At 44.9% G+C, this 26,318-nt stretch overlaps 1 protein-coding gene across 2 annotated transcripts; it reads left to right on the forward strand.

Moving 5' to 3' along the window:
- The first annotated feature begins 3,558 nt into the window (after nt 1-3,558).
- Nucleotides 3,559-21,134, forward strand: rps26 (ribosomal protein S26). Of its 2 annotated transcripts, none has more exons than XM_048523682.1 (4): nt 3,559-3,633; nt 19,066-19,243; nt 19,355-19,485; nt 21,037-21,134. In XM_048523682.1, exons 1-4 carry the CDS (start codon nt 3,574-3,576, stop codon nt 21,073-21,075), a joined length of 408 nt encoding a protein of 135 aa, XP_048379639.1. In that variant the 5' UTR covers nt 3,559-3,573; the 3' UTR covers nt 21,076-21,134. The 2 variants fall into 2 exon arrangements, with proteins under 2 accessions (XP_048379639.1, XP_048379640.1); XM_048523683.1 differs by lacking the exon at nt 3,559-3,633 and adding an exon at nt 18,102-18,221.
- Nucleotides 21,135-26,318: the final 5,184 nt, after the last annotated feature.

Genomic DNA, 26,318 nt, shown 5'->3' on the forward strand with positions numbered 1-26,318 from the left:
TTATATTGGTAGCCTGGGGGCTCAATAGCATAGAACAGAACATAGCTCCCTCGTACAGGTTTTGTTTCCAGCCCCAGACTGGTGGAATTAAAGTATAACTCTCTCTAGCAGTAATGGTAATAAGTGGGACTGTCAGAATAAGCTTGAAGGGCCTTTGGCTATAGCGCCTATGTGTTAACTTGACACAAAAGAGACGCAGATGGGGAAGAGTAGATGGACCTTTATTGTGCATCCAAGCAATGTGGTACCTTATTTGGGAGTGATCAATTTAAATTTTTATGCCTTTTTTTAGTATAATCATTTCCAATCCATAAAAAATCTTGACTTTAAAGACATATTTATTGTGTTTCATAGAAGTGCTGTTCAATTAAGATAACTTAGCATTGTTAAAAATCATACCTGTTGAATATTAAAGTTAAAGTAAGTCAAAGGTGCTTTTATGTAGCACCTTTCATGACCTCTGATGTCACTTGTTTTGAAACAACTGGTATTATGAGTCTTGAGGATGTCTCATTTTTATCGTTCTCTGAATAAATGGTTTGGTAGGGTGGGGCATGATTTAAATGTAACATGTCACATTGAACTTTTCAATGCAAATAAAAAGTCCTGTTACTCGGCTAGGTATGTTGTGGCATTGACCAGAAGGATCCCAGTTTCAATCCTCAGGAATAAATGGGTTGGATGGATTCCATGTTGAAGGCAATTGAGGAAGGAATAGACTTTGACTAATGGCTGTTCAAGATGTGCAGTCTTCATCTACAAAGAGGTAATGAAGACATCAAGTTTTAATTTGCAAATGGTTCGATGTTTATAGTTAATAGGATAAAATAATGCAACTATTGAGTGTTTTAGTGGTGGAGTTTGAAAAGGTTAATTGAAAGCTCCAATAACCTGGGCTTCAGACAAACTTGTTTAAACAGAAACATCAACAGCATGAGTGTCTGCAACAGGTGTCTGTTGCAGTTGGTTGCCAAGTGCTTTGATTCTGTACTGTCCCCTGAGGTCACCAAACCACAATGTTCAAAAAAGCTTAAATACTTCTCCCTGATGTGGTAGCTAATGTAAACTTGTCGAACTTAGATAACCGTCATGACATTTCTACACTGCCCTAAGACATAATATGCACTCCTCTCAACTAGAAAAAAACCCGAATGAATTACCACAGCAGTCTTTATGCAGAGAATATCGTCAATTAGGACATACTGTGTTTTTGTACATTTTCCTAACTGATCTGGCAAGTTAGTTTTTCAGAGGTTTTTTTGTGTTCAAAACTGAGAAATACTTTCAATAACTTTGTACTTGAAAACCATATTCCAGATAGTGAAGTACAGCGAAGTAGACAGAGGTTAAGATCTCAATTGATGGTAATTTATCTACCAGGTGTTGCACAGGATTATGTAGATCAGGAACCTGCTGTATTCAGTTCTCTTTGGCTAATCTACGCCACAACAGGGCAAAATCATTGCTGCGGTTAAGGGGGACAAATAGCTGAGGAGTTCCTGCTCCTGATCACGATCGAACATATCTAGCCTGAATGTGATTGTTTGGTGATCTCAGAACCAAGCTCATTTGTCACCTTCACCCTAACAACCTGTGAAAGTAATAAGATCTAGACACCCACATTTGGGTTCTACAGACATAACCTTTCAAAGATGAATAGCAGGAAAGGAAAAATCTTGAGTGCAAATCGTTTTAAAGAAATAAATTCTGATTGCCAACAACTTCCTCATTAAAATCCCATGTTGAAAATATTGAAGTGAAACAAAGAACTTTGGACGCTGAAGATTTGAAATGAAAACAGAAAATATTGGAGAACGTTAGCAGGTCTGGCAGCATCTGGAGAAAAAAGTGGTTCACATTTTGAGAAGGGTCACTGGACTCACTGTTAGAATCTGTAGAGACAGAAACAGAATTATCAGAGCTGATTGAGTTTCTCCAGTATCTTGTTTTTGTTGACAATACTGAAAGTTACTTTTTAGGTTTGTCAGCGATGTTACATTTATTACTTCATACAAAATGTTTTGGTATTGTCAAAAGCTTTTCAACTTTCATTCAACAAGACTTATCACATAAGAAATCAGTTCTGTTGTTATCTATGATGGTTGAAATTCAGCATTTAAAATGCTGTTAACAGCACCAAGATCATCTTGAGGTGTACTCTGATTTAGTCACATACTGCTAAAATTGAAAAAGCTTCCATTTGTACCACTGATGCTTCAACAGCATTGCTGGCCCAAAAGACCAGGAATAGGTCCCAGATCCATCTTTGATCTTTGCTAAGCAGAACTGGGTGCTAGTAGGATCGGCCTTGGTTAAGGAGAGTTTAAAAAATTAACTGGATTGGTTCCCACTCCTATTTTGTTTTTGATTTGTCAGAGACAGTGATGCCTATTGGGAAAAAATTGGGCCGAGGTTTCTTCTACCACCCCCCCCCCCCCCCAACACACACAGTTAAGAGTCCTGCTCACACTTGATGCTCAAGTGAATGATGTCACCCTTGACAAAGCACTAGCATGAGGGTTATGACAGTGAAACTGACTTCCATAAAGAATAAAAATGTCAACTCTGTTTCTGCCCTATTTGTATTTAAAATGTTTCTATTTGAGAGGTATACATTATTTACAAAGAATAAAGTACTTCTAGCTTACTCCACCCTTTTTGTCTAAGTATGTAATTTATTTTAAATTAGTAGATTTTGTAATTTTGCTCAGGTGCAACTTGGACTGCAGCCTGTGGTTTTCCAGGGTCCTGCTTCAGCCCGAATGTGGTAGCTTGTCCATCACTGAAAAGGCAAACTTATGGAATCAATATTATGATTCAGAGTAAAATTTAACCACCACCTATAAATGAATCAAAAGGCTGATAATTAAAGAGACAGAGATATTTTTAGTCTATTTACTCAACCTACAACTGAAGAAGAAAATGTTGTCTTTCTCTCATCAAAACTGATTATTCGTATTATGAAATAGTTGTTTTCCTCTACCTTCCACAGGTCATTTTACAGTATTCAAGGTGCATGTTACTAAGAGTTAGGTTTGCTTTTTCTAGAATGCTTAGAATATTTATGGAAGATTGTGTAAAATGCCGAAGTTGTCATTTGATATTGTGTAGAATAATAATATCCTTCAGTGAACAGCATATCAAACGGGAGCACTTACCATGTATGTGCCTGACTGGTTTTGGCTAGATTGTTTGAGCTCATCATCAAAGTACTGAATAAATATACCCTTGTGACCCTGTGCAAACAATTGACACCCGACCAGTAATGCAAATGAAAAGTCTCCTTGTCTCAAGGAATTCCAATGGCTTAGAGTTTTTAATGCTAAACTGTCACCCAAAAAGTTATTAACTTTGGATTGTTCCTGTCCCTGCCGTTCAGCTAATACTTTGTAGATGTTCTGTCTGGTTATTGTAGGACAAGGATGGTCATAGTCAATTTTGGGTCTTGTCATTTCCACAGGAGCAGGGTGTTCCCGTGAAGCATCCCTTGCAAAGAGAATCTGTGGCTTCTGAGGTCCAAGTAAAATTTCCATCTCTAACTGAGCCAGAATTGTGCTCCAGGCTCTGGAGAACATGTTGCAACTAGGTAGAAAGACACCATCTGCAGGTGGCTTTGAAGACCACATTTTATGGGTAAGTTGGGTGATTTATTTTTCTCAATGTTATAACATTTTAGTATCTAAACAGCTGTATATACTTACCTGACTGAAGAAGGTTGGGATGTATGAAAATAGTTTGAAATTAAATGCTTTGTGATTTTGGGTAGGTGAGAGGCTAGTGGTATTATCACTAGTCTCTTAATCCGGAGACCCAATTAACGTTCAGGAAACCCAGGTTCAAATCTTGCTATGGCAGACAGTGGAATTTGAATTCGGTAAAATTCTGGAATTATGAAACCATTATCAATCTGGTTCATTCATATCATTTAAGGAAGGAAACTACCATCCTTACCTGGTCTGGCTGACATATCACTCCAGACCAACAGCAATGGGGTTGACCCTTAACTGCCCTCTGGGCAGTTAGGGATGGATTATAAATGCTGCCCTGGCCAGTGATTCCCACATCCCATGAATTAATTTTAAAACCGGTGCTAGCTACCAATTGTTAACTGCTGAGTTTGAAAAATATGAAGTGATTTTGAACAGTATTGCTTGTTACTATGACTTTTTTAAAATCAGCCCATTGGCATAGTTTAATTAAAACCCCTTGAGCATTTATGAGATATAACCATATGCATCGTATGTAAAATGCTTATGTAATCTTCATGTAAATATGCATAGAACACCAAATACCTTCTTCCATGAGTACTCTGTCATTGCAAATGGTTCTGGCTGAATGTAAAACATGTTAGGAACTGGGAAGCAAACCAGCGATGCTGTGACTGCTAAAAGAATTAGTTGTAAGATTTGTCCCACTAGCAAATATCCGAATGTTTACACTCCAGAGTGCAGCTACTGGGGACAGACAGAAGCGTGCAGTCAGCAGCACTCTGACTGCAACACTGATCATAGGTTTACTGAAATGTCTTGTTGAGTAAGTTGTTCTTTAGTCTTGTCTGTAGAGCGCTCTGCCATACAAAGTACATCAATTGATGATAAATGGCACATTTTTGAACAATACATCATTTGTACACAAAAATTTAAAGGTTGAGAGACAAGTTGAGAAGTCTATTTTTATACATTTTAAAAAGCATATGGAGTCTTTGATTTTAATAGAGGCACAGAACATAAAAATCACAAATGTTACAGCATTAGAAGAGGCTTTTGGGCCCATTATATCTGCAGCAAGCTTTTTGAATGAGCACCATGATTTGGAGCAAATCTCCTGCCTATTTGCCATAACCCTGAATATTGTTTCTGTTTAAATGCCCTCTTGAATGCCTTGATTGAACCTACGCCCACTTCAGACAGTGTATTCCAGATGCAAACCAATTAGTGTGTAAACATTTTTTTCTTGCATCGTGTTTACTTGTTTTGCAAATTACTTTAGACTGGTGTTCGCTCATCCTTGATCCTTTTACTAGTGGAACAGTACATCCCTGTCTGTTCTATCCAGACCTCTTTTGATCTTGACACTTGATATTTTAGTGTCTCTCCAAGTTCTTTCAACGAAAATGTATCATTTCACTTCTCTACATTCCGGGCTCCCATTGTGTTACTCACAATGAGTTGATGTAACTGCTGACTAAACTGTGGCTTTACTGGGAGCAAAAGGAATTTTTTGTTTCTTGTAAATCCACTCGCGCGATGTGGGCATCACTAGCTGGGCCAGCATTTATCGCCTGTCCCTAGTTGCCGTCAACCACATTGTGGGTCTGGAGTCACATGTAGGCCAAACCAAGTGAGGACAACAGTGAGGCAGATGGGTGTTTCCAACAATTGTCAGTGAATCATGGTCATCAGTAGATTCTTAATTTCAGTTTTTTTAAAAAATTGAATTCAAATTCTCTACTGTGGTGGGATTTGAACCCAGGTGCACAGAATATTACTACTCCAGCACCTATTGCCTATTGTCAATTAGAGATAACAAGGTGTAGAGCTAGATGAACACAGCAGGCCGAGCAGTGGCATAGGAGCAGGAAAGCTGACGTTTCGGGCCTTGACCCTTCTTCAGAAAAGGTCTTCTGATTTTCTGAAGAAGTGTCTAGGCCCGAAACGTCAGCCTTCCTGCTCGTAAGATGCTGCTTGACCTGCTGTGTTCATCCAGCACTACACCTTGTTATCTCAGATTCTCCAGCATCTGCAGTTCTGACTATCTCTGCCCAGAATATTAGCTGAGTTTCTGGATTAATTTTAAAAAATAACAACTGCAGATGCTGGAAATCAGAAATGAAAACAGAAACTGCTGGGAAAACGCAGCAGGTCTGGCAGCATCAATCGAGGAAAAAGCCATGACCCTTCAGAACGTGAATTAATAGTCTTAGCGATAACACCTCTGGGCCATCGCCTCCCCATAAAGATGTAGGAGCAGTAGTAGGCCATTCATCCCATCAAGTCTGCTTTGCCATTCAATGGGATTGTGGCAGATCTGATAATCCCCCACTCCAGTTTCCTGCCTTTTCCCCAACTGTTGATTTCCTTACTGATTAAGTATAGTCAAGGCTGAGATAGAGTTTTAATGACCCAGCCGCTACAGACTCTGCAGTAAAGAATTCCACAGATTCACTGTCTTCTGAAAGGAGGAATTCCTTCATATCTCTGCCTTAAACATGTGACCCCTAATTCTGAAATTATGCCTTCTGGTCTTAGACTTTCCAACAAGGAGAAATCACCTTTTTTCTTCCTCTTCCCTGAAAAGTCCCCTAAGATCCCTTATATGTTTCAAAAAGGTTGCCTCTCATTCTTCTTGTTTCAATGAGTACAGCCCAACCTACTCAACCTCTTCTCATAAGACAGTCCCTCCATACCTCGTATCAACTGAGCGAACAATTCTCCGGACCGTCTCCAATGCCATTGTATCTTTCTTTAAATAAGAAGCCCAAAACTGTTCAGTGTTCCAGCTGTGGTCGGACTAGTGCATTGTAAAATTTTAGCAAAACCTCCCTACTTTATACTCCACTGCCCTTGAAATAAAGGCCAACATTTCATTGGTGATCAAGAAGGCAAATGTACTTGGATATGTTGACTCATGTTGAGGTACAGTTCCAAAGATCCAAGAGGCTCTTTGTCTTGTGTAAATTATATCATGTATATCAGCATGCTTTTCGAACAGAGTCGAAAGAATGGAAGAATAGGCTTGCTTTGATGTTGCACTTCATCACATCTCAAAAGATTGATACACAATGGATACCTTATCTGAAATTGGATTCAATGTGCATACTGACAACATTCAGCTCGACCTCACCATCTCTCCAGTGGACCCTGTACTGCTGACAAAGCCAGAGGATACGGCAGCATTACAGGGCAGCTATTTGGCCAGGGTTGGACAAGAAGGAACAGTGTACAAACACTGAAAAGCAGCTTTAAATGGGGTCAAAGTGTGGCGGGGGGGGGGCGGTGGTGGCAGGGGAGAAATGAAAAAAAAAGCAAAACTAATGGCGCTTGTCTTGAATGCACATATGTATTTGGAACAAAATAAATGAATTACCTGTATAAATACAAGTTAACAGGTATGATCATAAACGCATAAGGGAGATATTGTTACAAGGAAATCAAAGCTGGAAACCAGATATTCAGGGGTATGTGATGTTTTGAAAGGACAAGCAGGATAGATGGGGTAGCACTGTTGGTATACAATGGAATACATATAGCAAGAAATGATCTTGAATTGGAAGATGTAGAAGCCATATGGTGCAGGCAAGAAATAAAAAGGGGAAGAAGACACTGGTAGTAATAATCTATAGGCTCCCTAACTGTAGTTATGTGGTAGGACAGAATAAATTGAGATGAGGGCATATAACAACGGACATACGTTATCATGGGTGACTTTAATCTTCATGGAGATTGGAATAGTTAGATTAGCAGAGGAAGCCATGAGGAAGAATTTACAGAGTGTATGTGAGGCAGTTTCCTAGAACAATATAGAGTCATACAGCTTGGAAACAGACCCTTTGGTCCAACTCGTCCATGCTGAACATGTTTCAAAACTAACCTCGTCCCACTTGCCTGTGTTTGGCCCTCCAAACCTTTCCTATTCATGTACTTATCCAAATGTCTTTTAAACAATATGTACCTGCAATATGTTGTGGATCCAAACAGGGATTTGGCTATTTTAGATCTGGTGATGTGCAGTGAGACAAATTTAAGAAACGTTGGTGTAAAAGATCCCCTCAGAAACCATGATCACAACATGATAGAATTTAGCATTCAATTTGAGAGGGAGGAACTTGGGTTGGAAAGAACTATGCTAAGCCTAAATGAGGGTATTTACAAAGGGATGAGGACAGAGCTGACTGGAGTAGATTGGGAAAGGAGTTTAGCAGCAAAGACAGTTAAGGAAAAAAATGACAGGCATTTAGGAAAATAGTTCATGGCTCACAGCAAAGACTCGCTTTAGTGAAGATGATGGATTCCAGGAAGGGGATAAGCCAACCTTTGTTAACCATGAAAAATAAAGACAGTATCAGATTGGAAGAGAAAACATACAACGCGGCAGAGATTAATGATGACTTAGAGGATTGGGGAAGTTTTAAAAACCAACAAAGGATCACCAAAAAATGGAGAAAAATAAACTTCAAGGGTAAACTTGCAAATAACATTAAGGTGAACAGCAAGAGCTTCTTTGATTTCCCTTTTTTTTAAAGTTTAAAGTTAACAAAGGCCTCTTAGAGAATGTGGCTCGGGAAATTTAAGAATGGAGAATGAGGAAATGGCAGAGGAATTGAAATAACTTTTCATCAGTCTTCATTGGAAGAAGATCATATGAGATGACACCAATAGCATTCCAAACTTACTAAACATGCAAGGGACAAAAGAAGAAGAGGAAATGCACAAAATAACTATCACCAGAGAAAATGTGACAGAGAAACTAATGGGGCTAAAGACCAGTAATTCCCTGGATGTGATGGGATGCATCCTAGAATGTTAAAAGAAGTAGCTATAGAAATAATTGATGCATTGTTAGTAATCTTCAAGGTTGGATGATTGGCAGAGCTGTTTGTTCGAGTCTCTGCATTACTGCCTCTGCTAAGAACCCTGATATCGGAGATCCCATGGGTGTACCGTTGGTTTGTCTGTAGGTTTTGTTATTGAAAGTGAAGTGGGTGGTGAGGCATAGGTCCACTAGCTTGATGATGTTGTCCTTGCTGATGAGGTTGGTGGTGTCTGGTGTATGTGTCTTCGGTTCGTCTAATAGTGTAGTCAGTGTTTCTTTGGCCAGGTTGATGTTGATGGATGTGAACAGGGCTGTTACATCAAAGGAGACCAAACAAACAGCTCTGCCAATCATCCAGCCCAAACTTTGGGTCCGCTACGTGGATGACACCTTTGTCATCACTAAACAAAACAAATTAGAGGAAACATTCAAGACCATCAATAATACCCTTTACTGGCATAACATTCACAAGAGGAGGAAAACAACAACAAACTGCCATTCCTAGATGTCACAGTAGAATGAACAGCCAATGGGGAACTTCAAACCAGCGTCTACAGGAAAACAACACATACGGACCAAATACTGAACTACAGGAGCAACCATCCCAACACCCACAAACAAAGCTGCATTAGAACATTATTCCAACGAGCCACCACACACTGCAGCACAGAGGAACTACGCAGAGCAGAGGAAAATCACCTATACAGCGTATTCAAAAAGAACGGGTACCCTATGAACACAGTCCGCCGATTCCTCAGCAATAAACCCAAACAAACAGACAAAACGGGCTCAGAAACCATAACCACTCTCCCCTACATCAAAGACATTTCCGAAATGACTGCCAGACTACTCGGACCGCTTGGCATCAGGGTAGCCCACAAACCCACCAACACACTAAAACAGCAGCTCATGAACTTAAAAGACCCTAAACAGGCAACAAGCAAAACGAACATCATTTACAAAATACCTTGCAAGAACTGTGACAAACACTACATTGGACAAACAGGCAGAAAGCTAGCCACCAGGATACATGAACATCAACTAGCCACAAAACGACATGACCCACTATCACTCGTATCCTTACATACAGATGTGGAAGGACACCACTTTGATTGGGACAACACATCCATCCTAGGACAAGCCAAACAGAGACACGCATGAGAATTGCTAGAAGCATGGCATTCCAACCGGAACTCCATCAACAAACACATTGATTTGGAGCCCATCTACCACCCTCTGAGAAAAAGAACCGGAAATGACATCACCAACGCAGGAAATGACATCGCCAACCCAAGGAAACCTAAACACATAAATAGAAAGCGGGACATAACACCAGCGCTTCATCAGAGGCTCACTGATGATGTTACCTAGAATGGTGACGAAACACCTGGGAACACATCTTCAAGCTCAGTGAACCAGCTTACATCTGGAACAAAATAAAGGCCCACTCTCTTGTGGACCGAGACGAGGAGAGCGCTGTGTTGGAGGTGAAAGGAAGACGTCGGGTTGGCTGTGCACCCTTGCAACCAGTGGATCTTACTGCTGGCTTCGGCCTAATGCTGGTTCAGGGGAGCAGCCAACCTGCAACGATGGCTGCGGCAAGTGCTCGTGCCCCAGGTCAGGGGGTCCGGAACACCATCCGTGTTTCCATGAAGAAGGTGGATGAAGGTGCACCTGTGGACCGCACCTTCTTCGTGAAGAGGGTCCTGTTGAACTGTTGTGGGTTCGCTGCTGCGGACATTTACTGCTTGCAGGATTTCCCCGGAGGAGGTTTTTACGATGTGACCTTCAGGAGTGCCAAGCTTTGCGAGCGCTTCCTGGTGGTTTTCAAGGAGAAAGGAGGTGAGGGCCCCCTCTCTGTATTGACCGCTGTCCCACTGTTTGTGATGCCAGCACAGAGGAGCCGTATGGTGACTGTACACATGTACAACCCGCATGTGCCAGCAGTTGATGTCCTGACCTTCCTTGGAAGGTACGTGAAGGTGGAAGGGGACCTAACTGACATCATGGACCCCTTTGGCATGTGGACCAGTAAGAGACAGGTCAAGGTGACGCTGAGGATGGGCGCGCATGGGAACGTCGTACACCCACCGTCCAGCTTTGCGATCGGCGGGAGCAAGGGCTACCTGACCTATGCAGGGCAACCTAAAGTCTGCCATTCCTGTGGTAGGTCAGGTCACGTGGCGGCCGACTGCAAAGCCACCATCTGCAGGAACTGCAGGGAGGAGGGACACCTTGCAAAGGATTGCCCACAAGAGAGAAGCTGCAACCTTTGCGGGGAAGCGGGCCACCTCTATAGGGCATGCCTGCAGCGGGGGACCACCTACACCCGGGTCGCCGGCAGGGGCAATGCGGGGCCAGCCCCCCCTGGAGGAGAAGGTGGCACCAGGGCCCTGCAAGGACCCCACTAATGTGCAGGAGGGCCAGGTCATGCAGGAGGGCCCAGCCCCGCAGGATGGGCCCGAGGCCAGCAAAGCGCCCCTGCAGGCTCCGCCCCCCCCCCCCCCCCCCCCCGACAACCCGGAGTTGATGGAGGCGGTGACAGGTGACCCAGGGGAGTGGACAACGGTCCGGAAAGCGAGGAGGAAGGTGTGTCGGCGGGCCCAAGAACCACAACCATCAGGCAGGAAGAGGCAGCTACAGGGGGGACTATAAGAGCTCCTCTGACGAGGAGAATTCGGAGAGGGCCCACCCGAAGCAGAAGTTTAAGATCTCAAGGGAGAAGGAAAGCAGCACCACGCTTCCAGGTGACGGGAGGCGTCCTGAGGCTCCCTCCGACACCCAGTCATGTGCCGCTGGGGCACTGGAGGGCCCCCCGGAACTTCCAGGCGGGAAGGAGGAAACAGCGCGTCCCCAGCCTGACCCAGAGCCAGACTCTCCTGTCTTCGTACCCCCGACTGGGGATGCCACCCGGAAGGCAGCACAGACAGTTTCCTGAGCCTGGAGAGCGTCCAGCAGTTAGCCCGAGCAATGGGCATGAAGGGACAGATAGAGGGGCTGGACCTTGGACTTGGGGAGGGTACTGCGGTCACTGCCCACAATGGGGGTACGAGTTGCGAGCATTAATGTGCGCAGCGCCAAGTCCACCGCAAGATGTGTGTCCACGTTGGCCTACCTGACCACCGTCAGGGCGGACCTCCTGTTTCTGCAGGAGTGCGGGATACCGCACCTCAGCAGGTACGGGAAATGGTCCGGTGCCTGGACCTTTGGGCCTTCGATCTGGTCCGGGGGTAACGACTGTCGCTCCTCGGGCCTGGCTATTCTGCTGCTGGGGCGCAACTTCACCATCTCTCAAGTTCAGGAGGTGGTGGGGGTGTGCCTCCTAGTGGCTGACATCACCTACAGGAACGCTCCCCTGAAGCTGATCAACGTGTACGCCCCAGTGGTACGGAGTGAGTGGTTGGCCATCCTGCAGCGGCTTCCACCCCTGCTGGCTACGTCCAGGCTGGTCATCCTAGGCGGAGACTTCAACTGCATCATCGATGCAGATGGAAGATCCGGCGTGGGGACAGCGGGTGGGGGGAGTCAACTGGATGTCATGTCCAGATTCCTGATGGGCACGGTGAAGGACGCCAAGCTGCTCGACGTCTTCAGCACCCCTGCAGACAGAGCGCAGCGGAGGTACACCTGGTCGCGGCCAGACAGGTCTATTCGCTCAAGGATAGACTTCCTGTTTGTGTCACGGGCGTTCTCGGTCAGGTCCACCGGCGTCGAGCCGGTGTTCTTCTCTGACCACTGCCTCCTGCTGGCCGACTGTCACTTACAGGACGACCAGCCGGCCGGCAAGGGGACGTGGAAGCTCAACACGACTGTTGACCCCAGAGAACGTCGAGGAGCTTAAGAGGGAGTACGCCAGTTGGAGAACCGTGAAACCCCTCTTTCGGTCTCCGGGCGACTGGTGGGAGACGGTGAAGGAGAACATCAAGAGGTTCTTTGTCCTCGAGGGTGTTCGGAAGGCGAGAGAGAGGCGGGGAAAGCTGTTGCGACTCCAGAAAAGGGTGCAGAACCTCCTCCTTCTGCAGTTGATGGGGGTCGATGTCACAGAGGACCTCCGTGAGGTGAGGGGCCAGCAAGCCTCACTCTTCGCTGCGGAGGCCTCCAGGATAATCTTCCGGTCAGGGTCTGCTCCGTGGAGCAGGACGAGACGTGCTCGCGTTTCTTCTTTCAGAAGGTGCACAACGAGATCTCTGTGCTTAGCCGGCTGAAGGAGGACGATGGCTCGGTGACGTCATCTCGGCCCGACATTTTGAGGATCAGCAGATCCTTCTATGCCGGACTGTACGACACAAAGCCCACGGGCAGCACGGCCTCTGAGTCGTTCCTGTCATCTATCACGGAGGTCTTAGACAACGGCACGAGGGAGTGGCTGGACCGGCCGATACCCCTGGACGAGCTGACCAGAGCCCTCAAGTCCTTGGAGAGGAATAGGACTCCTGGGAGCAACGGCTTACCAGTCGAGCTGTATTCCGCTCTGTGAGACCTGGTCAGCCAGGACCTGCTGGAAGTGTATAATAGTGCGCTTCGGGCAGGGGAAATGTGCAAGTCCATGAGGAAGGGCATCAGCACCCTCATTTACAAGAGGAAGGGGGAGAGGGAAGAAATTAAGAATTGGCATCCCATTTCACTATTGAACGTGGACTACAAAATCCTGGCCAAGGTCATAGCCAACCGGGTCAGGTCTGTCCTGGAGTCGGTGATTCACCCTGACCAAACCTGTGCTGTGCCGGGCAGGAAGATCGCTGAGAGCCTCGTGCTCATCAGGGATACGATCGCCTATGTACAGGACAGGCGGGTGGACACCTGCCTCGTCAGCCTGGACCAGGAGAAGGCCTTCGACAGGGTCTCTCATGCTGACATGAGGGACGTCCTCTCCAAATTGGGGTTCGGGGAGGGCATCCGCAATTGGATCCGGCTGCTCTACACCAACATCATTAGTGCAGTCTCGATCAATGGGTGGGAATCGGACAGTTTTCCCATCAGATCTGGAGTCAGGCAGGGCTGCCCGCTCTCTCCTGCCTTGTTCGTGTGCTGTGTGGAGCCCTTCGCCGCATCCATCAGGAAGGACATGAGCCTGAAGGGCGTGACTATCCCAGGCAGCGGAGGCCTTCAGGTCAAGACCTCCCTGTACATGGACGATGTCGCCGTCTTCTGCACCGATCGTCGGTCGGTGAGTAGACTGTTGGACATCTGCGGCCAGTTTGAACTGGCCTCGTGTGCCAAAGTCAATAGGGGTAAGAGCGAGGTCATGTTCTTCGGGAACTGGGACGACCGCTCCTTCATCCCCTTCACCGTCAGGACAGACTACCTGAAGGTGCTGGGTGTTTGGTTTGGTGGAGCTGGGGCGTGCACTAAGACTTGGGAGGAGCGTATCACCAAACTGAAGCAGAAGCTGGGCAGCTGGACGTTCCGGTCCCCCTCCATCGCGGGTAAGAACCTGGTTGTCAGGTGCGAGGGGCTTTCGGTACTGTTGTATGTGGCGCAGGCCTGGCCTATTCCCTGGACCTGTGCCGCTGCAGTCACCCGGGCCATCTTCCACTTCATTTGGGGGTCGAGGATGGACTGGGTCCACAGGGACACCATGTACAAAGACCTGGAAAATGGGGGAAAGGGCGTACCGAACGCCACCCTCGCCCTGACGGCTACCTTTGTGTGCGGCTGCATCAAGCTGTGCGTAGATCCTCAGTACGCAAACACCAAGTGTCACTACTTACTGAGGTTCTACCTGTCCCCGGTGTTGCAAAGGATGGGCCTGGCCTCGTTGCCGCGGAATGTTCCGAGTGGTTGGACCGTTCCGTACCACCTGTCCTTTGTGGAGAAATTTTTGAAAGAAAACACCTTTGACCACAAGGCCGTCAGGCAGTGGTCAGCACGTAGTATCCTCGAGACCCTTCGGGAAAAGGAGAGGGTGGATCCCGTCGTGTGGTTCCCCACGCAGACTGCCAAAGTCGTTTGGCAGAATGCCTCATCGCCAGAACTTTCAAACAAGCACAAGGACGTTGCTTGGCTGGCGGTGAGAGGGGCTCTGCCAGTGAGATCCTTTCTGCATGCCCGGAATCTCTGCGCCACCACACGCTGCCCTCGAGGTGGCTGCGGGGGAGATGAGACTGTCGATCACCTCCTTCTGGAGTGTGCCTGTGCACAGGTCTGGAGGGGGATGCAGTGGTATTTGTCGAGGTTCGTCCCGAGCAGCTCCGTGGCGCGGGACTCCGTGCTCTACGGGCTGTTTCCCGGGACACACACCAAGACCAACATCAACTGCGCCTGGAGGACCATCAATGCGGTGAAAGATGCTCTTTGGTCTGCCCGCAACTTGCTGGTCTGCCAGCTGAAAGAACTGACCCTGACCGAATGTTGCAGACTGGCACACTCCAAGGTCCAGGACTACGTGCTGAGGGACGCGCTAAAGCTTGGGGCAGCCACCGCCAAGGCGCGGTGGGGAAAGACCACGGTATGAAACCCCTCGCCCAGAATAGAAAAAAGGGCCCTATCTGGTAACTGGGCCCAGCTGGTGCCTTCCCCAACTGGTCAGGGGGCGAACTGGGACGGTGCGGGGTGACGACTGCCGGGGTATTTTCTTTGCTTTGTTTTTTTTTCTTCTTTGTTTTTTTTCTTTCGTTGGTGTATGTACCCCCTGGGTAACCCGGAGTGGCTTGCATGACTGGGTAGGTGTATAAATGTTTTATTTTTTGTACATCTTATGAAGAAAGTGTATTTTTTCAAATAAAAAAAAGTGACAAAACGTCTGAAAACTAACCTTCCAGCTCAGCAAGCAAACTCACATCCAGAACCTCAACCTGAGCTACAAATCTTCTCCAAACTCGCTAACTCGAAGATCGCTTTAATGTCTGTTATTGGGAAAATGTTAAGAGTTTATTATAAAGGTTGTAATAACAGAACATTTAGAAATACATAATATGATCAAGCAGAGTCCACATGGCTTCATGAAATGGTAATTGTGCCTGACAGACTTAGTAGAAGAATACTGTGATCAGGTAACAAGGACTATTGAAGGGGAAGCAGTGGATATGATATATGTGGATTTTCAGAAGTCGTTTGATAAGGTACCACACATTGGGTCACTTTGTAATAGTCCATGGTGTTGGAGATAGTATAAGACAGAGTTGGAATAATGGGGGCATTTTAGCTTGGTAACCTGTAACTAGTAGGGTGCCACTAGGACCACTGCTGGGACCACAATTATTTGCAATTTATATAAATGACTTTGAGGGAAGTAAACATGCTATAGCCAAGTTTGCAGATGTAACTAAATTATGTGGGAAGGCAAATGGTGAGGATGACAGTCTGCAGAGGGACAGAGACAGGTTAAGCAAATGGGCAGAAACTTACCTGATGGAATATAATGTGGGAAAAACAATGAGCTATGCACTTTAGCAAGAAGAATAGAGAAACTGAATATATTTAAATGAAGAAAGACTGCAGAAAGTTACCGAACAGATGGATTTGGGAGGCCTCATCATGAATCACAAAAAGCTAGCATCCAACTTCAGCAGGTCATACAGAAGACAAATGGAATGTTGGCCTTTATTTCAAAGGGAATGGATTATAACAATAAGGAGGTTTTGCTAATACTGTACAAGACATCAGCCAGACCACAGCTGTAATACTGTGAACAGTTTTGAGCACTTTAGATAAAGAAAGATATACTGCCATTGGAGGTAATCCAGATAGAAGAATAATAGGTGACCTTATTGAAATGTACAACTCTTGGAAGATTTGACCAAGTCGATGTGCAAAAGTTGTTTCCCTTTGTGGGAGAGTCTAGGACCAAGGTCATCATCTGAGAATGATGTGTTAGGGGAGTGAATCTGTGGAATTATTTAGTGCAGAGGGCAGTTCGAGCTGGGTCGCTCAGAACATTCAAGGCAGATTTTAATCAGTATGGGCATCAACGGCTTTAGGAAGCAAAGTGGAGTTGGGGGTTATCACATCAACCGTGACTTCATTGAATGGTGGAGCATGAAACTGAATGGCCTCCTGGTCTTTACAGCCAGTGAAGTACTTTCAAAGTGACTCATGCACTGAAGATGCTTTAATTTTAACATTTATTTATATTTTAAAATGTTTTCATGGTCTTGCCCTTGCTTCTTTCGTCAACTCCCAGCCTTACAACCCTCTGAAATCTCTGCAATGTTTATGTAGGCCTCCTGAGCTTCTCCAGTTTTAATTGCATCACCATTGGCAGGCTGCACATTGCCTAAACTATGAATTCCTTTTTACTGCTTTGTCTTAATAGGTTTTAAACATTTTATCCCTTTTAATTTGATCATGACTTTGGTTATGGAACATCATATTGTTTTATGTGGCTTGGTGTTCTATTTTGTTTAATAAACACTCCAAACCTATTATTTTGACCAAATTTTTGGTTGCATTTTGTAATACCATGTGATTTGTTTCTGACCTTGTGGATTTTTCCACCTTCAGCCCCTCCAAAAAAAAGGAAGATAGGCTATTTTGCATTTGTGGTGGCCAATTTCAATGTATGTAGTGTATTCCTTCCTGCATTTAACAGTGCAGGTTGCATCTAAGTTTGCATTGTACTTGGCATTATAGCTTGAGGAATTTTGCAAGAGTTCTAGGCCCTTGCGTATAATGGCAAGCATGTGTATATTGGCTCGTCTTTCAGGGCAGCACAGTGGCTCAGTGGTTAGCACTGCAGCCTAACAGCACTAGGGACCCGGGTTCTATTCCAGCCTTGGGTAACTGTGTGTGGAGTTTGCACATTCTCCCTGTGTCTGCGTGGGTTTCCTCCAGGTGCTCCGGTTTCCTCCCACAATCCAAAGATGTGCAGGCTAGGTGGATTGGCTATGCTAAATTGCCCGTGGTGTTCAGGGGTGTGTGTGGGTTATCGGGGGATGGGTCTGGGTGGGATGCTTCAAGTGGCGGTGTGCACTTGTTGGGCTGAAGGGCCTGTTTCCACACTGTAGGGAATCTAATCTTTGTTGAATCCTGTCGCACCTATACCGTTTTTCATTATGGTAAGCATACTATCTAAAAGTTGTATGAATGTAGTGACGTGTGGTACAATTCAGCGAAAAGGTTATCGACCTGGAATGATGATAATCAAAGCAAAATACTGCATGCTGTAAATCTGAAACAGAGTCTGGGAAAACTCAGCAAAGATGTCTAGGCCCGAAACGTCAGCTTTTGTGCTCCTGAGATGCTGCTGGGCCTGCTGTGTTCATCCAGCTCCACATTTTATTATCTCGGATTCTCCAGCATCTGTGAAGAGAGAGAAACAGAGTTAAAGTTTCGAGGCTGAAATGATTCTTCATCAGAAATGAAAACATTAACTTTCTCTCTCTCTCTCTCTCTGGCGACCAACTAACCTCGTGAATTCTCTGATTGACGGACTCCACCACGAATCAACTCCAACCACTTCTGCCCGCGCGATGTTGGCTGGGACACGCCATGTTACCGTTGCGGCAGTACGTGAGCATCCGCCCAACAAATAAGTTCCCTTTATCGTCTGTGGCATTATGGCATCTAGAAGAGAATCTTCGACAAATGTTTTGAAGATTTGCTTTCGGGGGCTGTGGGAGCGGTCATGCTGGCTCGAAATTTGCTGCGTGGAGATGGTTTGACAAGTTGCTGGGGGTGGGGTTTGAGGCGGAGGTATAAAAGGAGCACGCGCTGGCTAGCCTTCCTCTTTGCGATTCGTGCTGAAGATGGTGAGTGGAGGTTTGAGGAGCTAAGAAGCTGAGGAACGCTGTAAGCTGACCGCCGGCCCAGTGCCCTCAGTCACGTAGAAGAGTGCAGTTTTCCTTCCCAGTTCCCGTTCTCATTTCTTACCGGGAATTGTTTCTCGATTTGGATCGTAGGGAGGGTCAGCCGATCTGAGGCCTACCGATTGTAGGCCAAACACGAGTTCTCCTGAGATGTGAGCTGATCGTGCCCGGCCTCTCATCAGCTCTGCTTTGTCAAGCTCTTCTACACCACACTGAACTGGGTGGTTGACCCTCGGGTTGAATTCCGAGGCAGGAATCTTGCCTTTTGTTTCAGATAAAATGTGCCCGTTGGAGACTGTGGTAACTTGTTCCCGGTTGTAGCAGACTTTATTAGGGCTTTTTCATGTTCGTCTTCCAGGAAGTTCTCGATGTAGCAGGAACGGGATGCCCCGAACTTGTTTATCAGTGACTGGAAGCTGAGTGGTTTTTAACCTTTTACTTGAGATTAAATGATTAAAACATTCCACCTTTAAACGAGAAAGCTGTATTGAGCCTTGTATGTACTGGACTTCGCTGATCCAGATCACAGCGTACGTTGGTCTGATTATTTAATTTAAAACTGATACTTCAACCATAGTTTCACATTATTATCCAGTCATTTTTACTGCTAATTGGATATTGAAATCAAGTGTCGGTTATGCTTTTGGCTACATTATTGTCTCCTTGTAGTTATAGAATATACAGTAAAAAAAAGGTGCTGCAGGTTTCAAGTTTGCCTCATTTTATAATCCAGGTATGGTGTGTATTGCTTTTCATTTTAAGATTTAGACGCAATTCTTTCTTTCAGACTAAGAAGCGAAGGAATAACGGACGTGCAAAGAAGGGTCGTGGCCATGTCCAGCCCATCAGGTGTACAAACTGTGCCCGCTGCGTCCCAAAAGACAAAGCTATTAAGAAGTTTGTCATCCGCAACATCGTGGAGGCTGCTGCAGTTCGAGATATTTCAGAGGCCAGTGTCTTTGATGGTCAGTTAAGTGAATCTAAGGGATTCCCTATCTCTTTTTAACATTGGTTCTGTTTATAATTGACACAAGCTGTTTTTGCTTGGTTTGATGTGCCCTTTTTTTTATTTCCAGCATATGTGCTGCCTAAGCTGTATGTAAAATTGCACTACTGTGTCAGCTGTGCTATCCACAGCAAAGTGGTGAGAAATCGCTCACGAGAGGCCAGGAAGGACCGAACTCCACCTCCACGTTTCAGGCCAGGGGTAAGTATTGAAATGCTTGCTCTGTTGAGCTGTTGGAACTCGGTTGTAGATCTGGCTATCGAGTGAAGTCTATTTACTCCTGTGACTTGTTCTTGGCCAAATGCCAATTCTGTTTCACTAGAGCTGTGATTCTGGCTCCAAAGAGGATTTGAAGACTCTACAAAGCTTATTGCAATTTGTAATATAAGTTAGGAGCAAGTGTAGACCTTTCAACCCCTTGGATCTGCAGTGTAATCACAGGTGATCTGTCATGGTTCCATTTTTACCTGCCACTCCCTACTTGATTCTGTTGATCAAAATCTGCGCCTCAATCTTGTGTTGTGTGTCTAAATCTTCTGGGATAGAAGATTCTAAGGATTCTCTACTGCTGTTCCTTTTTGAGGAGGTAATTTTGTTTTAATTCATTCACGGGATGAGGGCAGTGCTGACTGGGCCAGCATTATTGTCCAGAGCACAGTTAAGTGTTTACCACATTGCATTAGGTCTGAAATCATATGTCGGCCAGACTGGGTAAGGATGGCAGTTTCCTTCCCTAAAGGACATTAGTGTATGAGGTGGGTTTTACAATAATTGGCAATGGATTCATGATAATGATTAGACTCTTAATTCCACTTTTTTAGAATTATTGAATTATCTTGCCATGGGGGTATTCAATCCTGGGTCACTGGATTAACAGTACAGTGATGATATTACTAGGCTGTCACCACCTCACTTGGAAATCCAGTTGCTTACTAGTTAAATCTTTAAAGGTCTCTAATTTGTCTTAAGTGTGTTTGGTGAGACTTCAGTGATACTGTGATAGATGTTTCCGAATGACTGTTGGTTTCAGTGCCTGTCGTGCCCTGTTTTCTCTCTGCCTCCTTTCTTGAATAGTATTGTTAGACTTGATACTGGATGATCTCCATCACTGGGCTGTAGAAGCAGTTGTGGTAGTTTTGGAATGTGAAAGTTTTGACAAGTTGGGATTGCTGGGAGAGGAGTCAAAGGGCTACTGGGATAAGGATATGCCCATAGTTAGGTGAGGGGAACTTGGCCATGGTCCAAATATTTTCCACTGGACAGTACTTAAGAAACCTTCTGGAGTCTGGCTGTGGAATTCTGTTTGAAAGGTTCCTTTTTACTAATTTTTAAAAAATGCACTGGGCTGGGAGAGAAAGTGGCTTGGGCTCAAAGGCAACCAGCTTCCTTCCCCCACTTCATATTTTTGTGAAAGCCAGCTTGGAAGGATATACCATGTGGGGAAAGTGTAAAGTTGGAGCTTGTTAAATTGATGCCTTAATTCAGTCCTGGTCCACTCCATTGATCCCTAATGATCAAAACCAGGGGCCTTGTCTCTATCAAGCTTAAATTATTGATATACTACTTAATTTTTGTTTTCACCAAATTTGTTTCTTGGCCGCCATTTTGAAATTTGTGCTTGACACGCCAATCTTGGGCCATCCTTTATCGTCATGTAATGGGTGAGAATTTGAGGGGGTGAAACAAAAAAAAATCAAGCTTTGTTCATGTTATTTGTGAATGGATGCTGATCTATAATATTTTTCTTTACAGGCCAACCTCCCACGTGGCCCCCCTCAAAAGCCTATGTAAGCATTGCTGGATCCTATAAATTGTTTTGAAAGAATAAAAATGATGAACAACTGAAAAAATTGTGACCTTTTTTGTTTATTTTGCGCCTTTTTAAAATTTTCTTCCTTGAAGGCATGATGTTTGGGCTTTGTTTTTATAAGGTAAGTCAAGGAGAAAGTTCCAATTGCCCAATTGAACTCCACTTCAGTGATTCTTGTCAAATTGGTGCCAGGAGAATTGGACTTTCAGAGGACTGGCAGGGCAATGCAACACCTCCCCATTTTGACTCCTTTTTAAAATTAAAAAAAAAAAAGTGGAGGGAAGTCAGAATTCTAAACCAGCTAGCATGCATTATGAAATATTTAGTAGTCGAGCACTTGGGAAAGCAATCAGCAGATCAGACAGTCAGCATAGATTTATATGGGAAATTATGGTTGACAAAGCTAGTGGAGTGGATAAGGGAGAGCCAGTGCAAGTGGTTTACTTGAATTTTCAGAAGGCTTTTGTTTGGGTCCCACATTAGTGTGGAAAAATTAATGTGTGGGACTGGGGGTACTGTATTGAGATAGATAGAGAACTGGTTTGCAGACTGGAGACAGTATGCCTTTTTCCAAGTGACTAGAGGGGTACTGCAGGGAGTAGTGCTTGGACCACAGCTATCCATGGTGCACTGGTGATTTTAGATGAGAGAATTAAATGTACCCTCCCAGTTTTGCAGATGAGACAAAGTTGGGTCAGCTGAGAGTTGGATGCTCCATTGTGATTTGGACAAGTTGACTAGACAAATGCATGCTAGGTGAAGTATGGTATGGATAAATGTGAAGTTCTGCAGTTGGGTAGCGGAAACAAGAAGGTGGATTTATTGTTGAGTAGTGATATATTAGGAAAAGCAGTGTTGCAACAAGAACTGGGTGTCCTTGTACATGAATTATTGAAAGTAAGCATATAGGTGCAGCAGGCAGTGAAGCAGGTAAATGTTAAATTGTCCTACATAGCAAGAGGATGAGCGTACGGGAGCAGGCATGCCTTGGTGAGACCACACCTGCAGTATTGTGTGCAGTTTTAACCTTATCCAAAAGAGGATGTTCTGGCTATGGAAGGAGTGCAATGAAGGTTTACTGGACTGATTCCTGGGATGGCAGGACTGACTTGGGGTGAAATTAGCCATGATCATATTGAATAGCAGAGCAGGCCTAAAGGGTCAAATGGCTTACTCTAGCAGCTGTTTTGTTTTGTTTTCATCAAGCTAAGCTTCTCCGTCATTTCTGCTCTGCAGAATTGTGCTCCTAGCTGAATTTTCGATTTCTCCATGGCCTTGTTTCTTTTCTCTTTTTGTGGTGTCAGTCTTGGTGATAAGTAAGATACAGTGGAAGACCAGTCTCATTCATCCTCTCATTGTAAATGCTCTGATTTTAATCTAGAATGGAATTTTGGAGCTGGGTGTCAATATGTGACTTGCAATCAGTTTGCACACCATGCCGTGATGTTACTTTAAATGGTTTGCAATCTCCATATGTCCCAAGGCACTTTGCAGGAGTAATCTCAGGATTTTTTTTTAAAAAATTTTGCTACTAAAGGAAGACAGTGATCTGGTAATGTGACTGGACTAGTAAACCACAGGCCCTGGCTAATGTTCTGGGAAAACAGGCTTTAATCTAGAATTGAAGGTGACAGTAATATTGATAAAATTACAGTTGATAGTCATAAAGGCCAATCTGGTTCATCTAATGTTCAGGAAAGGATATGCCAGGTTTACATCAGAACCACAGCCTGTAGACCTGCAATAATGTGGTTGATGTTTGCTGGGCCATTTCAGATAGCAGCTAAGTTTAAGTGAAATTAAGGATGGGCAGCAAATGTTTTGCATTCCATCAAAGACTTTGGTCAAATATAGCTTTGGAGATTCTTAGAGGAGCACGTTCCAGAGAGCCTGCTGCCTAAATGGTTGAGGATAGTGTCACTAATGAGGTGAAAGAAGTTGCATATGTGGGAAATGGAGTTCCTGGGTGGCTGGAGAAAGCTACAGATAGGCAAGTGAGCTTGGAGTCACTAGGTCAACAGGTTTTGGTGATGGGACTTGATACAAATTAGATATAGGTATAAAGGTTAGCCCTGTTGTGGTGCAGTGGTATGTCCATACCCCTTGACCAGAAGTCCCACCCTCAGAGGTGTGCAGTAATGTTTCTTGGGATGATTAGTGTTAAGATAGACAAGACATTGGGTCCTGATGGGATCTATCCCAGAATATTGAGGGAGGCAACAGAACAAATTACTGGAGCATTGACAGATCTGTTTGTATCTTCTTTGGCCGCAGATGAGGCCCCAGAGGGCTGGAGACTAGCTAATGTTGTCCCATTGGTTAGAAAGGGTAACAGGAATAATCTAGGAAATTACGTCAGTGGTTGGGGAATTACTGGACAATATTCTTGGGGCAAGATTTTTAACAAATTAAAAGCAAATGGACTGTTGAGCGATAAACAGTGTGGTTTTGTGCAAGGAAGGTCATGCCTCACTAGCTCTTTTGGAGGAGTTGACAAAGATGATTGAGGGAAAAGCAGTTCTTGGCTATGTGCGCTTCAGTAAAGCCTTTGACAAGGTCCCTTGTGGCAGACGTGAAGTCACATGGTATCGGGTGAGCTGGCAAGATGGATACAGAACTGGCTTAGTCATAGGAAGCAAGGTGGTGGTAGAAAGATTCTTTTCAGAATAGAGAATTGTGACTAGTGTTAAGTTTGCAGACCGTTGTGGATAGTGAGAGCGATTATCAGGATACAGATCAGTTGGAAGTAGAGCAGAAAAATAACAAATGGAGTTTAATCTGGACAAATGTGAGGTGTATTTTGGAAGGTCCAGTAAATTTATACAGTGAATGGCAGACTCACTAGGAATATTGATATGCAGAGGGATCGGAGTGTGCAGGTCCACAGATCCCTGAAGGTGGTAGTTAAGGTAGTTTGAAAAGGCCTATGGCATGCTTGCCTTCATAGGAAGGGGCATTGAGCAGAAGGATAGAGATAACAAGATGTGGAGCTGGATGAGCACAGCAGGCCAAGCAGCATCAGAGGAGACAGGTCAGAGGTTGGGGTGGAGCCAGTAAAGGTGAGTGTAGGTGTGGAGTTAGGGGATCTGTCAGTCCAGGGAGGACGGACAGGTCAAGGGGGTGGCATGACCTTAGTAGGTAGGAGATGGGGTTGGGGCTTGAGCTGGGAGCTGGGGATGAGTTGGGCTGGTTGTGGGATGCGGTGGGGTGGGGGGGGAGACTTTTGAAGTTTGAGAGGTCCATCTTGACACCATTGGGCTGCAGGGTTCCCAAGCAGAATGAGATTTCCTGTTCCTGCAACCTTCAGTTGGCAGCGTTGTGGCACTGCAGGAGGCCCAGGATGGACATGTCATCTGAGGAATGGGACGGGGACTTGAAATGGCTCACAACTGGGAGGTGCGGTTGTTTTGTGAGAGCCGAGCATGGGTGTTCCGAGCAGAAGGACAGACGAGTTATGCTGCAACTTTATAGAACTTTAGTGAGGCAACACTTGGAATATTGCATACAGTTCCAGTCACCACCCTACCAGAAGAATGTTGATGCTTTGGAGAGGGTGCAGAAAGTTTACTAGGCTGTTGTCTGGTAAGTGGGATTTTATTGCTAAAGAAAAGTTGAATAGACTGGCCTTGTTTTCATTGGCATGTAGGAGGTTCAGGGGACAACCTGAGGAGAAGTTTTTTAATTTATGGATAGAGTGAAAAGTATGAGGCTTTCTCCCAGGGTGGAGAGGTCATGGTGATTATTAGTTATTCACATGGCAATTATCAGTCTTTGGTTCACTGGTTGCTTGGTTGGACCTGGGATTTGTCTGGCTGGCTTGCAGCAGACGAAATACTGATGGATTTTAGTCACTGTTGTAATGCAGGAAATGTGACAGGTGTGCATTTTATAGTGAACGTATCTCATCAAAGTAGTACTTTAGAAAACAAATCGCAGGAAATGTGACAGCCAAGTTTTGTACAGCAAGCAGCAATAAAATTATCAAATAATCAAGGATAAATATTGGTGCGGATACTGGGAAGAATTCACGTCTGTTTGGATGTGTTCTGGGATCTTGCAAACACTTGTGTGTCTGAACTTCGCTTAATGTCTCATCTGAAAGACAGTAGCACCACGTGTCGTGCTGTAGTCTCACCTTGAAACCACCACTTCCTCACATGTAAGAATGTGATCACTGAAACATCACTGACTTATCCAAGCTCAAATCATTTTTAATGAGAGAACACCCCTTTCCAGGTAGGCTATGAACCTATCTCTGGAACATTCACCACATTTCTTAAAAACCTTGTCAAAATTTCTTCATGACAATTTGGTCTACTTAATTTCTGCTTCACTTGGTATCCATTTGCTGGTTAAGCTGTCATGTTTGACCAAAGTTGTTTTTGATGCATTGAACTACCAAATTGTAATAAGTTTTTCCTTCTTGGGCTTAAACTTGCAGTGCATGTGGTGCAAGTACAGTCACCATGTCTTTAGGAGGCGAGTTCTAGGAGAGCTAACTGCAATGAAGAAAGTGATTATAGTGACCAATCAGGATGGTGTGCGTTTGGATGGGAATCTTCAGTTGGTGTTACTAGGTATCCATTGTCCTTCTAGATGCTGGAGGTCACAGGTGTGGAAGGTGTTGTCTAGGGGCCGTTTGTAAATTTCTGCAGTGCATCTTGTAGATGGTACGTACTGCTGCTATTGAGCTCCAGTGGTGGAGGTGAATGCTCAAGTTGGATGAGCTACTAGTCATGTAGGCTGCTTTGTCAATTTTGTACCAAGCTTTAGTGTTGGAAGCTGTACCGATCTAGGGATCGCATTTCTGACTTCAGATTTGTAGATGGTAGAAGGGCTTTGGGCAGTTGGCATATGAGTCACAGCTGCAGTATTTCCAGCCAATGACATGCTCTAGTGGCCACATGGCTGGTTCAGTCCTGTTTTTGGTCAACAGTAATCCCAAGATCTTGGTGCAAGATTCAGAAATGGTAACAGTTTTGAATATTAAGTGAATATGGACAGTGGTGTGCGGTGCAAATACTATCTGCCATTTTTTTTTAGCTCCATAATGACCTGTCACATGGTCACTGACTTTCAACACCTGACGAATTGCAGATTGCACAACGTTCATCACAATGATCAGCTATCACCACTCTTGATCTTGTGATGGAAGGAAGGTCATGGAGCACCTGAAGATGATTGGGCCAAGGACACAGTGGTAGGGAGACTTGTGAAGAAAAGA

The sequence above is a fragment of the Stegostoma tigrinum genome, chromosome X, assembly GCF_030684315.1.
Source record: "Stegostoma tigrinum isolate sSteTig4 chromosome X, sSteTig4.hap1, whole genome shotgun sequence".
NCBI lineage: Eukaryota > Metazoa > Chordata > Chondrichthyes > Orectolobiformes > Stegostomatidae > Stegostoma > Stegostoma tigrinum.